The 16,701-nt window shown below is 41.8% G+C and overlaps 1 protein-coding gene across 4 annotated transcripts in view; it reads left to right on the top strand.

Annotated features, from left to right (window-relative positions):
• SRPK2 (SRSF protein kinase 2) overlaps positions 1–16,701 on the top strand; it is a 226,512-nt gene that overhangs the window by 199,861 nt on the left and 9,950 nt on the right. For 2 of the 4 annotated variants that reach the window (XM_073573612.1, XM_073573615.1), the window contains 4 exons: positions 3,762–3,862; positions 3,947–4,054; positions 11,097–11,166; positions 14,408–14,500. In XM_073573612.1, coding sequence (XP_073429713.1) covers positions 3,762–3,862; positions 3,947–4,054; positions 11,097–11,166; positions 14,408–14,500 — 372 coding nt within the window. Of the gene's footprint in view, positions 1–3,761; positions 3,863–3,946; positions 4,055–11,096; positions 11,167–14,407; positions 14,501–14,870; positions 14,964–16,701 lie in introns of all 4 variants that reach the window. The other 2 variants (XM_073573616.1, XM_073573614.1) reach the window with 2 other exon arrangements.

The following is a 16,701-nucleotide window of genomic DNA, read 5'->3' on the forward strand; positions in this document are numbered from 1 at the left end:
TTCATGGTGATCTTCATGCAGAGCAGATATAGCTGAGCTGTGCTACAGCACTGCTGTTGGGACAGTTAGGATGCTATGAAGTGGTTTGGGGGATATCTTACTAGACACAATCATAAATACATCTGTTTTTCATGAATTAGACGGTCATCTGGTATCAGTGAATGTTCAGCATAGCATAACTGAGCCATGTTACCAGCCGGCTTACATGTTTTATCAGACAAGGTCATTAGGTGCATCTAAGCATGCTCAACTAACAGCATTATTCGAACTATTGGAGCACGGATCCAGTGTCAGTGGAGGATGACGGGAGTCCTGTGGCATCATCATTTTGGATTGATGGCTGAAAATTAGTGTAGATTTAAAAACGGGCTTTATTGTGGAACATAATTAATTCTGCAGGTACAGAAATCTGAGACCACTGTACTGAAAGCACAGTTATTGGGACAAAATTCAGGTTGTATATACGCTGTGAAGTGGCTGTAAGTATACCCCAGTACATTGACTGACAGCCATGTCTCCAGCGCATCAGTACTTCAAGTGAAAAAAGGTCCAGCTCCAGGAATAAGATTCAATGCTTTTATTAATAAACTTTTTTTTTAAAAAAACAAATATACATGGCTGCTGTGATCATATAATCGGTATATCCCTTAGATGGGATTACCGCATGGGGATAATTCAGAGGAGCTCTGTACGCGTTTCGAGCATGAACTGCTCTTAGACTCGGAGTCATATACCGATTATATGATCACAGCAGCCATGTATATTTGTTTTTTAAAAAAGTTTAATAAAAGCATTGAATTTTATTCCTGGAGCTGGACCTTTTTTCACTTGAAACATTCAAAGACGTTTCTGGCAGAGAAGTGTCCGTGCTCGGATGTATTGAAGTTCAGGATGAACTACGAGAGGTGAGCTGAATATCTTTTCTTCTTTGCTCCAGCGCATCCGTGCATTGCTGGCTGTTAGTCCAAGTACCTGGGCATGCTGACGGTAATGAGCGGTGATTGAAGCCATGCTGACTGAAAGCTGGAGTCTGGCTGGAGGAGTAAAGTTCATTGACTCCCGCTAGCTGGGTTTTCAGTGCTGTGGTCGGACAGCATTGGAATGCTATTAAACTGCAGATTAACCCCATATCTGCAGGATAAAAGCATTTGGGTACATGACAGGTTCCCTTTTAAGAAAAAAAAAATCACTGTGCTACTCCAATCTCATTTAATATTGTTTAAAGGATATATGTAATACATGTGAGACACTTTAAGAAAAAAACTGATTGAAGTTTGTATTGGAAAATTACACATTTCACTGTAATCTGTTTGCAGCAAAAGCAAAGCCTTTATTTCAGCTAATTTAGTCAATGACTTTGATTTTGTCTTGATCCATAAATTATACTGGTGAAACTCCCCATCTGTGGAAAGACTATGGAAATGGATGCCAACAAACTATAAACTAGTTCATTTGTTGCTGTGATTCAGTTATGAGGTTGGCTGCTAGTTCTGCTTCCATGGAAGGGGCTTTATGAAGGTAGTTGTTCTTTTATCAGCTTTCTGGTCTTCTAGTAAGAGACATATTTAGACCGTCTCCATCTAATAAACATGTAAAAGTATCTGGATGCTAAACCCAAGTAATCCTGTTTAATATTGGTGCATAGTAAGGACTTGTTCACAGGTCAGTTTTTCACATTCATGTGCTGTCAATGCTTTACGTACTATATTCCTTTTGTCTTTTCACGTGTCATTTTATTTTTCCGACAAATAGGCATGAGGAAACAGGACAATTCCTGGTCTGGTCTGACTTATGGACCAAACTGTCCCCATTCAGTGAACTAGTCAATGAACAAATGGATAGCACAATGATGGCATCTAACCTGGATCTGTCTGCTGTCCATTTTTAACTAACTAGTTGGTAGTTGTGTGACTGTAATGGGGCTTGCATGCAAAAATATATTGATGACATGAATGGTAAAAATTGACACCTAGGCCTAAAATGGATAAAAATGGATCTAGCTTATTAATTTACGTCTGATGTGTGAATTCTGCTTAAGTTTATTTGCACATGACATATTTTTCAGGTGGATTCTGCTTGAAAAAGCACCACAAATCCACCGCAACAAATGAACGTTATGCACAGCAAAGGAAGAACGACATTACTGTGCATATGTTCAATTTTCTATTACTTATTTTAAAGAATCACTCTGACGTGATTTTATTTTTTTTTTCCAATTTCACCGCCCGAGTGATATCGCTAATGTGTGTTCCATGATCCTAGTAAAATACCTACCAGTCGCCGTCTTCTGCTCTTTCCGGTGCTTCTCCTGTCCAACTCTGCCATCTTGTGACCGCAGCTCCTGGCTGGCCGGACGTCAGAGCGAACGGTCACAAGCTCTTAGTGTAAGTCTATGGAAGCCTCCTTCTGATTTATAGACTTACTTTAAGAAGTGACTTTCCATCCGCCCAACAAACACTGAAGCGATCTGACAGGTTGCAACTATTAGAAGACTTATATGAAATAAAACCCCATAAAAATGGGGCTTTAACCACTTCCAAGTTCGGAAACCATGAAGTGGGTAAAAGTAGCATGTTCATTCTCCTGGAAACTTCTGCCTAGAAGCCACTTGCTAGCTGAAAAGCAAAAAAAAACCATCCACAGCACAGCTGCCGTTCATACGACGGCAAAACCGCCAACATAGCCGCTTCAGGGAAAAGACCTCCAGCTTTTTAGAGAGAAAAATTTTGCCTAGTAAACTTTTCTATCTTAAAAATCATCATAATGTTTTGGCGATCTTCTTTTCCTAAAGCGGTTTTGAAACGTTTTCAAAAAGTTTTTCCCTAAAGCATTTTTGCAGCCTTTTGATTGGATAGTATCTAGTTTGGCATGTTCTCATTCAGGTTCCACTTCAAAGAAATTGCATGTACTTTTTCATACCAGTTATTTTTCAAAACCTCTTTAGGTAAAAAAAAATGAACATTAAATTGGAGCAGTATTTCAAGATTTTGGAGATATGCTCCCCAAAAATTGTAAATTTAGCCTAATGGACATTTTTTTGGTCGTTGGTCTCCCGCTGGCCAGCACGCATCGCTGCGTGTGACAGGCGGGAGACCAGCGATCAGCTGTAAAAAATAGAATTAAAATAAAAAATATTGTTATTCTCACCTTCCGACGTCCCGCGCAACCATCCTGCCTCTCTCCACGCTCCGGTCCCAGTGATCCTTTGCACGAATGATCGCGAGACTTCGCGCTCCCGCGAGACCGTGACTCTCGTGGTCATTCTCGCAAAGGATTACTGGGACTGGAGCGTGGAGAGAGGAAGGCTGCGCGGGACGTCGGAAGGTGAGAATAACAATATATTTTATTTTAATTCTATTTTTACAGGGATGGCAAGCGATGCCGGGCGCTCGGCATCACTGTGCTGATCGCTGGTGAAGCTGTCTGTTTGACAGCTCACCAGCAATCACATAGCGACTTACCAGCGATCCTGACACCTTGATATCGGTGTCGGTATCGCTGGTAAGTCGCTATGTGTGACTCCAGCTTAAGTTTGGGAATTCTAGATAAACAGTGCAAGATAACTTGATAACAAGATAACATTATCCATTTAATTTAATAAGTTAGGGCACTTTTTCATATTGGCAGTGGAGCCAAGACTGTACCTGAAGGAGAACCTTTCACTAGTTAGAGTATGTTAGACCGAACTTATGGCCATTGAACCTGAAGGTCATTCTGATTCTTTAGTATGTATATAATTTTTAATTACTTCTATGTTGCAGATAAAATGCGAGCTGCAGATCTACTGGTGAATCCACTGGATCCTAGAAATGCTGACAACATTAGGGTTAAAATAGCAGATCTTGGAAATGCTTGTTGGGTGGTATGTACAGCAACCAATATTACGTATAGAGATTATACAATCACATGTATTACCTATCTGTAAAGGGATGTTTTCTTTGTCCAGCACAAGCACTTTACTGAAGACATACAGACCAGACAGTATCGCTCCATAGAAGTTCTTATAGGAGCGGGGTATAGCACTCCTGCTGACATCTGGAGTACAGCTTGTATGGTAAGAGTCTCACCGTATATTGTATTCTACAAATGTTAGTAGATTCCGCTAACAAATCAGTGTGCATAGTCACAACCTGACATCAACATGCCCAGTCCTTTGTTATACCTACTTGTCGGAACGCAGACCGGAATTTCATCAGTATAAGCCCTCATGCAAAAGTCTATTTTTTCATGTACATTTTTATGGATAGAACACCTGCCCATTATAGTCTATGGTGATCTTCACATGTGTTTTTTGCAAACTATAACATGTTTGATTTTTTTTTATACCAGTTGCCTTTATAAATCACCCACTCAAATCTACAGGTCAGTAAAAATCACAGATGGCACACTGTGTGCGATCCATGTCCTTTTTTAGCAAAGCATTAGATGGAAGCTTTGTCATTTTTATTTTTGTATTTGAGAAAATCACTGTTGAGACACTGATGGTAAAAACTGACAATGACCAAATACTGGTGAAATTTTTTTTGTCTACAAGAATAATCACTTATGTCTGAATGAGCCCTAAACATTGTTCAGAGATTTCATACTGACATGTGCACATAATTACGTCGCTTCCGTCTACGGAGAGAAATGCCAGAGCGATACAAGACCGGTGAGCCATCATCTATGGTTTATGGGGAAGCAACTTCGTTATCAAAACAGTCCACAAGTGAAACTGCTGATTACTATTGGCACTTTAACTCAGTGGGTTTTTTTTTTAAATTCTTTAAATAATAAAATAATAAAAAATGAGTTTAGGTTGCTTAGACAACAGAAAAAAAACCTTGAAGGCATTTTACTTTATGACTGTCCTGGTATAGTGGTCTCGGCATATTTGAGTAGTTTTGTGTGTTTTTAATTCTAGCGAAGGCAGTAGTATCCTTTGCAGTTCTATTCCCCTTGGGTCTGGGCCTCGTACCAGGCATGATAGCTGCTTGCATTTTTTTTTCTGTGGTGAAAGATGTTATGGTCAGGTAAAGCAGCATAGTAACACAAGACTGTGAAATGTTGGCTGCCTAGTGGACAATCAGCTGTACTGCAGCCAGACAGCAGTTTGTTTTCTAAGCACATGTAAAAGAAAAATACGACCCCTAGAATGTCTCCTTTCCAAAACTAGTTTAACCCCTTTCCTATATCGGGGGTACATTTACGCCAATGTCGGACTCCCTCCCTTTCATGTGGGCTCTGGCGGTAAGCCCAAATCTTTCCCGGTACATGTCAGCTGGCTTGAACAGCTGACATGTGCCCGAAACAGCCGCTGGTGGAATGCAGCCGCGACTATTAACCCGTTAAATGCCGCTGTCAAACTCTGACAGCGGCATTTAACTCGCGCTTCCGACCATCGGGACAGAAATCCGCCCATCGGTGACCCCCGTTACCTGCTTGGGGGTCACCGATAGGTTGGCATGTCAACTAGAGGTCTCCCGGAGACCTCTATGTTTGTTACTGCCAAATTACTTTGAGCGCCACCTGGTGGTCGGTGCTCATAGCAAGTCTGCAATTCTGCACCATGCAGGCGATCTGATCATCGCCTGTATGTAGCAGAGCCGATCGGGTTATGGCAGATTCTAGTTTCCCATGGAGACTATTGAAGCATGCCAAAAGTAAAAAAAAAATGTAAAATATAAAAATTCAAGTCGCCCCCTTTCAGCCCATTCAAAATAAACAATAAAAAAGAAAACCAAACATACACATATTTAGTATTGCCAAATTTACCATTGTAATTATGCCTCCAAGTGCATACTGAAGTGCATACGCAGAGCCCCCTAGCTGTAACAGTGGTTACTGCATCACACTACTGACGCCGAACCCTCATTCATTCCAAAGAATTCTTCTAATTCCTGCTTCATTAAGTCATTTATCAATGTGAGCCACCAAGGCTTTAATCGCCAAGGACATCTGGGTCCCCTCCAATTCACCCACTTTTAGTTGCACTTGTATAGGAGAATGATCTGAAATTCCTCTAGCTAAATATTCAATATTTAGGCAATGATGGAGGTGATCGGCAGTGATGGAGGTGATGGGCAATGATTGGTGGGAGGCAATGATGGAGGTGATGGGCAATTATTGGTGGAGGGGGCAATGATGAAGGTGATGAGCAATGATGGAGGTGGTGGAGGCAATAATGGAGGTGATGGGCAATGATGGTGGTGGGGAGAGGCATTGATGGCAGTGGGGGAGGCAATGATGGTGGTGGGGTAGGCAATGATGTAGGTGATGAAATGGACAATGATGGTGGGGAGGAGGCAGTGATGGGGTGGTGGGGGAAAAGGCAATGATGGAGGTGGTGATGAGGACAATGATGGGGGTGGAGAGGGGCTGCATTATACTTTATGAGGGGGCTACATTAGATTCTGTGGGGGACTGCATTATTCTTAGGAGACTACATCATACTATATGAGGGGTTGCATTTTATTCTGTGGTGGGGCTGCATTATTCTCTCAGGGGACTACATTATATTCTGTGGGCTACATATTACTATGAGGGGGCTATAGTATACTCTATGGGGGGCTGCATTATATTCTGTGGTGGGGCTGCATTATTCTCTCAGGGGACTACATTATATTCTGAGGGGCAGCATTATGCCCTATTAGGGAGCTACAGTATAATCTATGGGGGGGGTTGCATTATATTCTGTGGTGGGGCTGTATTATACTATGAGATGGGCTGCATTATACAATATGAGGGTGCTACATTATATTCTATGGTGGGGACTACGTTATACCTTATGAGGGGGTTGCATTATATTTTGTGGGTTGCTGCATTATACCCTATGAGGGGGGCTGTATTATATTTTATGAGTGTGGCTATATTATATTCTATGAGGTGGCTACCACTCTATGATTCTACGCCAACCCCTGCTACATAATTAAGACGTGTACTACCTTATATTATACCCTGATATTAGCGTGTTTTACTACACAATTGGTTTTGTATTTACTTCTATGTAGCTACATAGTGGGCCCCAAGAATGATTTTCTATGGTGGGCCCAAGGTGCTCCAGTCCGACACTGTATATCCATGAATATATATTGCACACCTCCCCCAAACCCCTCACATTTATGCTATTATATTCACAAGTTTAGTCACATGGAAGCAGAAGATCATGATTATTGTAAGACCACCTGGAACTAAACCAGATCTTTCCCTTTTTACAAACATGGTACCCCTTAGTATTGTAAAAAAAAAAAAAAAAAACTTAAACCAAAACATTCAAAGATGTCCAACAAAACAGAGTGGACATTTCTATCTGGAGGAGAAAATAGGAGTAAATATAAGTCCAAAGCATTACTTAAAAAACTCTCTCCAATTTATATCAGAATTTCTGATCGACCAAAAGTAAAGATCAAAATTACTTCAGAAAGTCCCGCTATCCATATCACATGGTGACAAAATAAAAAAACCTCCAAGCTGGATTGACTTACTGTATATACTCGTGTATAAGCCGAGATTTTATAGAGCATCTTATGGGGCAGCAGTAACCCTTGTGCAGCAGCATATTATCGGGGTATTTATGGAGCATCTTATGGGGCAGCATTAACCCTTGTGCAGCAGCATATTATGGGGGTATTTATGGGGCAGCTTTAACCCTTGTGCCGCAGCATATGGAGGGTATTTATGGAGCATCTTATGGGGCAGCATATTATGGAGGGTATTTATGGGGCAGCATTAACCCTTGTGCAGCAGCATATGGAGGGTATTTATGGGGAAGCATATTATGGAGGGTATTTATGGGGCAGCATTAACCCTTGTGCAGCAGCATATTATGGGGGTATTTATGGAGCATCTTATGGGGCAGCATTAACCCTTGTGCAGCAGCATATTATGGGGGTATTTATGGAGCATCTTATGGGGCAGCATTAACCCTTGTGCAGTAGCATATTATGGCGGGTATTTATGGAGCATCTTATGGGGCAGCATTAACCCTTGTGCAGCAGCATATTATGGGGGGGTATTTACAGTTAGGTCCAGAGACAACATTTTTCTAATTTTGGTTCTGGGCATTACCACAATGAATTTTAAACAAAACCATTCAGATGCAGTTGAAGTTCAATCTTTCAGCTTTCATTTGAGGGTATCCACATTAAAATTGGATGAAGGGTTTAAGAGTTTCAGCTCCTTAACATGTGCCACCCTGTTTTTAAAGGGACCAAAAGTAATTGGACAGATTAAATAATTGTAAATAAAATGTTCATTTCTAGTACTTGGTTGAAAACCCTTTGTTGGCAATGACTGCCTGAAGTCTTGAACTCATGGACATCACCAGACGCTGTGTTTCCTCCTTTTTGATGCTCTGCCAGGCCTTCACTGCGGTGGTTTTCAGTTGCTGTTTGTTTGTGGGCCTTTCTGTCTGAAGTTTAGTCTTTAACAAGTGAAATGCATGCTCAATTGGGTTGAGATCAGGTGACTGACTTGGCCATTCAAGAATATTCCACTTCTTTGATCTTGGTTTCATCTGTCCAAAGAATGTTCTTCCAGAACTGTGCTGGCTTTTTTAGATGTTTTTTAGCAAAGTCCAGTCTAGCCTTTTTATTCTTGATGCTTATGAGTGGCTTGCACCGTGCAGTGAACCCTCTGTATTTACTTTCATGCAGTCTTCTCTTTATGTTAGATTTGGATATTGATACGCCTACCTCCTAGAGAGTGTTGTTCACTTGGTTGGCTGTTTTGAAGGGGTTTCTCTTCACCATGGAGACTATTCTGCGATCATCCACCACTGTTGTCTTCCGTGGGTGCCCAGGTCTTTTTGCATTGATGAGTTCACCAGTACTTTCTTTCTTTCTCAGGATGTACCAAACCTGTAGATGTTGCCACTCCTAATGTTGTAGCAATTTCTCGGATGGGTTTTTTCTGTTTTTGCAGCTTAAGGATGGCTTGTTTCACCTGCATGCGCATGTTTCCTTCACAGCAAAACCTTCCAAATGCAAGCACCACACCTCAGATCAACTCCAGGCCTTTTATCTGCTTAATTGAGAATGACATAACGAAGGGATTGCCCACACCTGTCCATGAAATAGCCTTGGAGTCAATTGTCCAATTACTTTTGGTCCCTTTAAAAACAGGGTAGCACATGTTAAGAAGCTGAAACTCCTAAACCCTTCATCCAGTTTTAATGTGGATACCCTCAAATGAAAGTCTGAACTTCAACTGCATCTGAATTATTTTGTTTAAAATTCATTGTGGTAATGTCTAGAACCAAAATTAGAAAAATGTTGTCTCTGTCTAAATATATATGGACCTAACTGTATGGAGCATCTTATGGGACAGCATTAACCCTTGTGCAGCAGCATATTATGGGGGGTTATATGGAGCATCTTATGGGGCAGCATTAACCCTTGTGCAGCAGCATATTATGGGGGGTATTTATGGAGCATCTTATGGAGCAGCATTAACCCTTGTGCAGCAGCCTATTATGGGGGGTATTTATGGAGCATCTTATGGGACAGCATTTACTCTTGTGCAGCAGCATATTATGGGAGGGGTTTATGGAGCATCTTATGGTGCAGCATTAACCCTTGTGCAGCAGCATATTATGGGGGTATTTATGGAGTATCTTATGGGGCAGCATTAACCCTTGTGCAGCAACATATGGAGGGTATTTATGAATCATCTTAAGGAGCAGCATTAACGCTTGTGCAGCAGCATATGGTGGGTATTTATGGAGCATCTTATGGGGTAGAATTAACCCTTGTGCAGCAACATATGGGGGGTATTTATGGAGCATCTTATGGGGCAGCATTAACCCTTGTGCAGCAGCATATTGGGGGGGGGGCTTATCTATGGAGCATCATCTTGGACCACCACTAACCCTAGGCTTATACGCGAGTCAATAAGTTTTCCCAGTTTGTTGTGGCAAAATTAGGGTGGTCGGCTTATACACGGGTCAGCTTATACACGAGTATATACGGTATACTGTAGTCAAGATAGTCAGAAATGATCCGCTCTAGTTTGACTTCATTCATGTCAAACCACTGCTACTTGTTCTCTTGGGACGTTTTGTATCAAACTTCATAAAATTAACTGTATTGGGACTTTATTATGTCACTGTTGGGGACAATATGTATAACTCTTTTTAGCCTTTATTTTTTTAATTCACACCCCCCCCCCTAATATATTCTACCCCTAGACCACACAATTTGCATCTCAATACTTCCGGGCCGGGCCATAGAACGTAATGGCGTTTGCCGGCGCATGTGCAATACTGATTTTATGCTTTGCCCACTGTCGGGCAAAGCATACTGCGTACGCGCGAAAGCCCATTTGATTGAGCGCGTGGTAACAGTACGCGAACGCATGAATTACAAGAAAGGAATGCTTAAAGCAAGACAGGAGAGGGGGAGAGACTGACAATAAGCCCCGCCCATCGGACCGAGCAGATTTACTTACACCGTGGGAAGTACCGTATATAAATGGTATTTATTGATTAAAGGTGGGGAGACAAGGGGTATCAAAAGTCCTGTTATAATGCATAGGTGACACTGAATTGAATTATATTTTTACAAGATATGCTTAAAAAGTGGTGACAGATTCGCTTTTAAGGTTTTTTTTTTTTTTTTGCATAACACCCCTTTTTAATAGTAAGAACACAGATGGGAAATGAATGAAAACTTTGCAACAGAAAAAATTAAACCTGCACTGCCTGGTTACAGTGGACAACAAAGACCAGTTTTTTATTAGGCTTTGTTCTCACTTGTATCAGAGCACTAGTTTTCCCATCAAAACAATAGACCTCATTGTAAGTCACTGAGATGTGTTGGGTTGTTGTTCAATAATACAACGGATCTGATATTGCGTCATAGTTTCCGATTCAGAGTTGAATAGAGCATGAGTTTCCATGAATTCCACTGATTATGGTAAACCTCTAATCCTGCCGACGACAAAATTGCTTCAACAGCGTTAATCAATGCAGAGAAGTTCAGCTGTCATATGAAAAACACTTTTTAGGGGGTTTTTTTAGCAGCAGTATAGTATTTATATTTGTATCATTGAAAAAAAACAGCTTCATAAATTTGGCTTTTAGTTTTGACACACGACTTTCTGGTTGTCTCTTTATGTAGGCATTTGAACTAGCAACTGGAGATTATTTATTTGAACCACATTCCGGTGAGGACTACTCTCGCGATGAAGGTGCGTACTGTACTCGTTTATATAGATCTCTCTTCCTTGGTGATGGACACAATTCTTCATTCAGAAATACAATACTTACTAACTTATGCTGCACATCATAAAAATCAGAAAGCCTCTATTCTCTTCTCAGTAATCTTTAAATACAACATTACAAACTAAGCATGAATTCGATGACGGGGTTATTAAAAGAAACACTGTAAAGTTCATCAAATTATAATTTTCATTAATTCCCCAAAAATCTGACTAAATTCTACAAAAGCAGCAGTGCAAGAGTCCAAATGGACTGGCCTTGATCAGGCGCAGCGCTTGTGTCGCAATATTCAGGACAAAGTGCACATCAAAATGATAAAATGTAGGAATTAAGCTTAGAAAACCTTATTAACATTTAGCAGAATAAATGTGGCCAGATATTGGGCGTGATGCATAAGTCCTCAGAATTGTGGCGGACTTTACCTCTGCACCGCATGCAACACAAAAGGGCCATTCACTTTTAGCAGAAGAGGTTACAGTTTCATTTTGAAATTATTTCCTCCCTATAAAAATTAATGAAAAGGTCAACGCTGAATAATATGACGTTCTTAAACGTACATACACACACATATCTCCACCTCTGTAATTGTCACTTGTCCTACATTTACATTAAAAATGCCGCCATAGTTGAGATGTTGGCATATGTGCTAGTGTTAAACTAATGCACCTTTCAATATGACTGGGCCAGCATTTTCTTATTTACATAGTCGATTAAATAATGAAGCCAGAATTCTCAGGACACTTTGTGTTCTCACATCCAGTGGATGAAGGAAGAGAAGCCACATGTTATGCATGTTTCCATGTGATTGTTTAAATGACTTTATTTCTTCTCATGATCAAGAGTGAAGTGGATGGAAATTGTTCAGGAAGCTCATGTTATTTCATAGTGTCACTCAGACGACATTAAATCCTGGTGTAAGACATGCATCGGTTTGAAAAGTTTTGCTTGAGTTGCAATAGTATGTAGTAAAAGGAAAAAAAATATTATTAAATGGTTAGCTAATCTTTAACTTAGATAATTTTAGGTGTGATTTGCACTGTTTTAATTGCATTTAAGCAATCTGATGATTTAGGATTCACTCTGTCAATCTGCATGAAGCAAATTACTTTTTTATAAAGGTTGTTCAGGGTTTGATTGTTTTTATTACTATGGGCCTAAAAAGTAATAGGCATATGTAGTTGCTAATGACCGACCTATTCTACGTGGCATCGGCTCACAGCGGTCACTGACCACTTTGGTCTCCGATTCAGCTGCTCCATGTCAACAGTGCAGCTTTTTCTTCCGGGCTGCTCTGTTGACGGAGCATGACTGCCAGTGACATGCTGAATGACGCCGAAGTTAGGCATTGGGGAGCCGGCTGTCAATCAGAATGATGTCTGTAGTGACGCCCTGTCAGCAGTGGAAGAGAAAGAGTAGAGTGGAAGAGAAACTGCTGCTTTGTCAAGAGGACGTCAGCAGAAGCCACTGTATCGCTGGTAGGAGCGCTCTGTGACCACTCTGTGTTGGCAGAAATTTGCCCGGGGCACAACAGGTAGGTAGGTAACAACTACCTGCCTGTTAGTTCTTAGGCACCTTGCAAAATTAAAATAGTTCCAGATATCTCCTTTAAAGCAAGAGCTAGATAGAAACAGCTGGTATCAGATGAATGATGCAGCCAAAAAACACTTATGCAACTTACTGTTGAAAAAAAATAGCCAAATCTTAAATGGGTTTCATGCAAGTCCTTATCCAAGATGTCTGGTCAGAAGTGACCTTCATAAAAAGTTGCTAACAAAAAGCCATTTTTTGTAATGTAGAGACCAATCAGATTGTTCACCCAAGTGAATAAATGTACCGGAGTTGTTCAGTAATTAGTCAAGACACAATGTACTTACAGAAAATCTTGCATTAGGGCCTAGTAGTCAAGATGAGTAATCTCCTTACCTGTAGAATTGGAGAACTCTACGTGGATGAGTTTGTTTTGCCATAAGCAGGATTTTTGACGTCACTTCTGCAAATAGATGCAGTAAATCGGAAATAATACAATCCTCAGAGCCAAGTAGTATGTACGCATTTTACCCCTGTAAGTATTACACTGTCAGAGAAGTTTGTCCTAATTTATTCTGCAAAAGGAGCCCAAACACAATGATGAAGTCCTAAATAATGGGATGACCTCCACATAGTCCTGCCATCATCAGGACTGCCTGTGACTACAAGATGGATATACTGCTGTAAGTACAGGCACTTACTATATCCCAGTGCTAAGCCTTTTTGTTTAGGGCTAGAAATGAGCTAATTTGTTCGGATTTGGTTCCGAATATGATAGGAATCGAATATTGTTTGTGCAATATTAGTCAAACACAGCTGAACGTCATTTGAGTCAATGGGAGTAAAAATTGCCAAATATGTTCGGAACCAATCATAAGACATACATTCGGCCCGAATAATGTTCCAATATGGCTCGAATATGTCAAAATCAGATTCGGGGACAAAATCCGAACAAATTGGCTCTTCTCTACTTAGGACTGTTTGATAATGTGTACGTTTTAGATTTTACGTATGTTTTATGTATGACCTTTTTGGTTTTACGTATGCAACTTTTATGAATTTGGATAAACTCTGCAAATGCAGGTTGACAGAAGTTAACTTTGCCCAAGTTTCTGGTGATCAAAGCTCGATCCATCTCAGTAACATTCTAAATAGAAATTATAAAGAGCAGTAACGATTGGATATAGGTTGTAATAAAGCACAAGTTGGATTTATATCATACAAGTCTTTGTGGTGAGGCAGTGGGTAGGGATGTGAAAAGATGAACACTGAACATTATATATGTAGCATGAGCAAATCACACCTATAGAAACTTCAGCTTATAGTACTAATTAGATTTTCTTCATGCTTTTGGTAAACAGGGTATTATGGCTGAGGGTTACAGAACATACTAAAGGACTAATTTTTCCTAACTGGCATAGCAAGGCTTTTCTATTTTCTGTCTGTGAACCTATTCATTCCCATGCTTTATTGCTTGGTTGATTTACTACAACATGAACACTGGTCATACGGTATATACTACTAATGGTGTCACTGATCTGCATGGGTTTGCCATATAATTGGTTTTAAGGGTTTTTTCTTTTGTAATTAATTCTCCTTTTATTTTTCTTATTTCAATTTCATTCTGTTCTTTTTTTTTTTTATTTTCTCACTCCTTCACTCCTCTTTTTCTCTCCTTCATAGACCACATAGCACACATCATTGAGCTTCTAGGCAATATCCCAAGACACTTTGCTCTGTCTGGAAAATATTCTCGGGAATTCTTCAATCGCAGAGGTAGTACCTCTTCCTTACAAAAGGCACTGTGATACAGACAGAATGAAATCCTTGCAGCTGTTCTCTTTGACATGTACCAGACTTGTAAGCTAGATTACTCTGGTTCATTATGTTAGTAACCTGCAGTGACAGATTTTCACATAAACAATTTAGTTGTCATGAAGCGTAATCCATTAATGTATTTGATGACTATGTGCCTTAGCAGTAAATCATGTGGAGGCTCCTCTAGTGCTGCAGCGACATTCTCTCCCGATTCCACTAAATATATGACAACATGCAGATTGATTCTGTCTGTGCCGGGCCTGCAATGTGTGAAATGTACTGATAAGTTGTATGTTTCTGTTTTGCTGGCAATGTTTTTCAAATACAGATCACATAGCATTGATCACTGAACTGCTGGGAAAAATCCCTCGAAAATTTGGTATGTTGGGGAAATATTCCAAGGATTTTTTCACCAAAAAAGGTAACACCACAGAGCAGCGTGTAATAGAATCTATCCTGAATCAACTGGTAATCTACACATTGTCCACTTTGTCTTGAAATTCCCTCACTATTAAATCATAGTTATAAATTGTTGTGAGACTGTAAATGTCTTTGACCTTTAATTAAAATGTGTTATCTGTTGAATAAAATGTATAATGCATCAGTAATGACATTCTCCCTTAAGGTACTGTCACACTAAGAGATATCGCTAGCAATATCGCTATAACTTGTGACGTTATAGTGATATTGCTAGCGATATCGCTGTGTGTGATACTTACCTACAACCCGCTCCCCCGCTGATTATCGCTGATCGCGCGAGAACAGGCTGGACTGTTTCTCGTCGTCAGCTTCCTGCGGCGCTTCCTGCTGTGACAACGAGCGTGGAGCCGGGCGGGAGGACGCAGGATCGCCTGGTGTGACAGGTAAGTAGCGACCCCCGTCCCCAGCGATGTCGCTGGTGAGATCTGCCTGTGTGGCAGCTCACTAGCGACCACTTAGCGATGCACCAGCGATCCTGACCGTGTCATATCGCTGGTCGGGATCGCTGGTACATCGCTAAGTGTGACAGTACCTTTAAAGTATACGGGATAACCTGGGAATGGGAATCTGACTGCTGGGACCCCAAGAACGGGGACTGTTTCTTGAGCTCCTATTCAAGATAAACTGTTCAGAGGTGAACATGTCCAACCTGCACTGTATTCAGCTTGGACTCATTAAAGCACTTTTCTTAAGGTCAGGGGTAGTCCCAGCATTTGGACCCTAGCGTTGATGACGTTTTCACCTGTCCTCAGGATGGGGATAAGGTTTCACCTTGGTACAAACTTTACAAACCCCTGGTACAGAAGATTGGTATTTTGCTATCTTTCTTCCACTGGTATTGAAATTTTAGATCTAGAGAGTACATCTCTAACCGATTCAGATACTAGAATTATCTGAAGAGAATCTCTTACTGTCCATTTTCTCTTAGTTAATTGCAATTTTTCTCCTTCCCCCATGACAGCACCATGGAGAGAGGGGATCCGCCCCACGGGGACAGGAAACCAACCGATAAAAAGGCGGTACCTCTCTCCCGCATCAGCTGGTTTCCTGTCCCCATAAGGGAACCTACAGACTTACCGGATGCCGGGACCGACCAGTCTGGTGGATGGCAGCGGGAGCCCCTTGTTCCAGCTGGGGAGGTCAGCGGGCCTCCAGGATGTGCGAGGGGGAGAGACGGCTGCAGGAAGATCCGTCCTCCCTCAGGATGGCGTCCTTCCATGGCGGCCGGAAACGGCCCTGAGCCGGAGCAGGTCCCGGGGTGGGAGTGTGCCAGCAGGCGCAGGTATCCCCACGCGCGCCAGCAGCCGGGGGAGATGCTGCAGCCGCGCAGGACACCGTTGGGAGCCGGCTGTGGTGCTCGCGTGGGGCGGCAGAGGCTGGCAAGCCGGGGAACGCCGCCGCCCGCGCAATGCACCTCTGGGAAGGTGGGCGGGGCGGCAGGAGGAGACGCCGCTGACCGCGCAATGCACCTTTGGGAAGGCCGGCGGTGGTGCGCAGGGCAGCAACACACGCGCCTGAGGGCGGGAGGAGACGCCGTCGTCCGCGCAAGGCACCACGGGGAGCGACAGTGGTGCGCACGCGCGGAGGGCGGGGTGTCGCAAACCAGCTGGGGCGCACAGACAAAAAAAAAAGAGAAACAATTTCCTTTTTGAAACTCGCCCTCTCGTGGCTTAAAAGCG

This window comes from Dendrobates tinctorius, unplaced genomic scaffold, assembly GCF_039654945.1.
Source record: "Dendrobates tinctorius isolate UK_male_01 unplaced genomic scaffold, ASM3965494v1 ptg000035l, whole genome shotgun sequence".
In the NCBI taxonomy this organism is placed as follows: domain Eukaryota; kingdom Metazoa; phylum Chordata; class Amphibia; order Anura; family Dendrobatidae; genus Dendrobates; species Dendrobates tinctorius.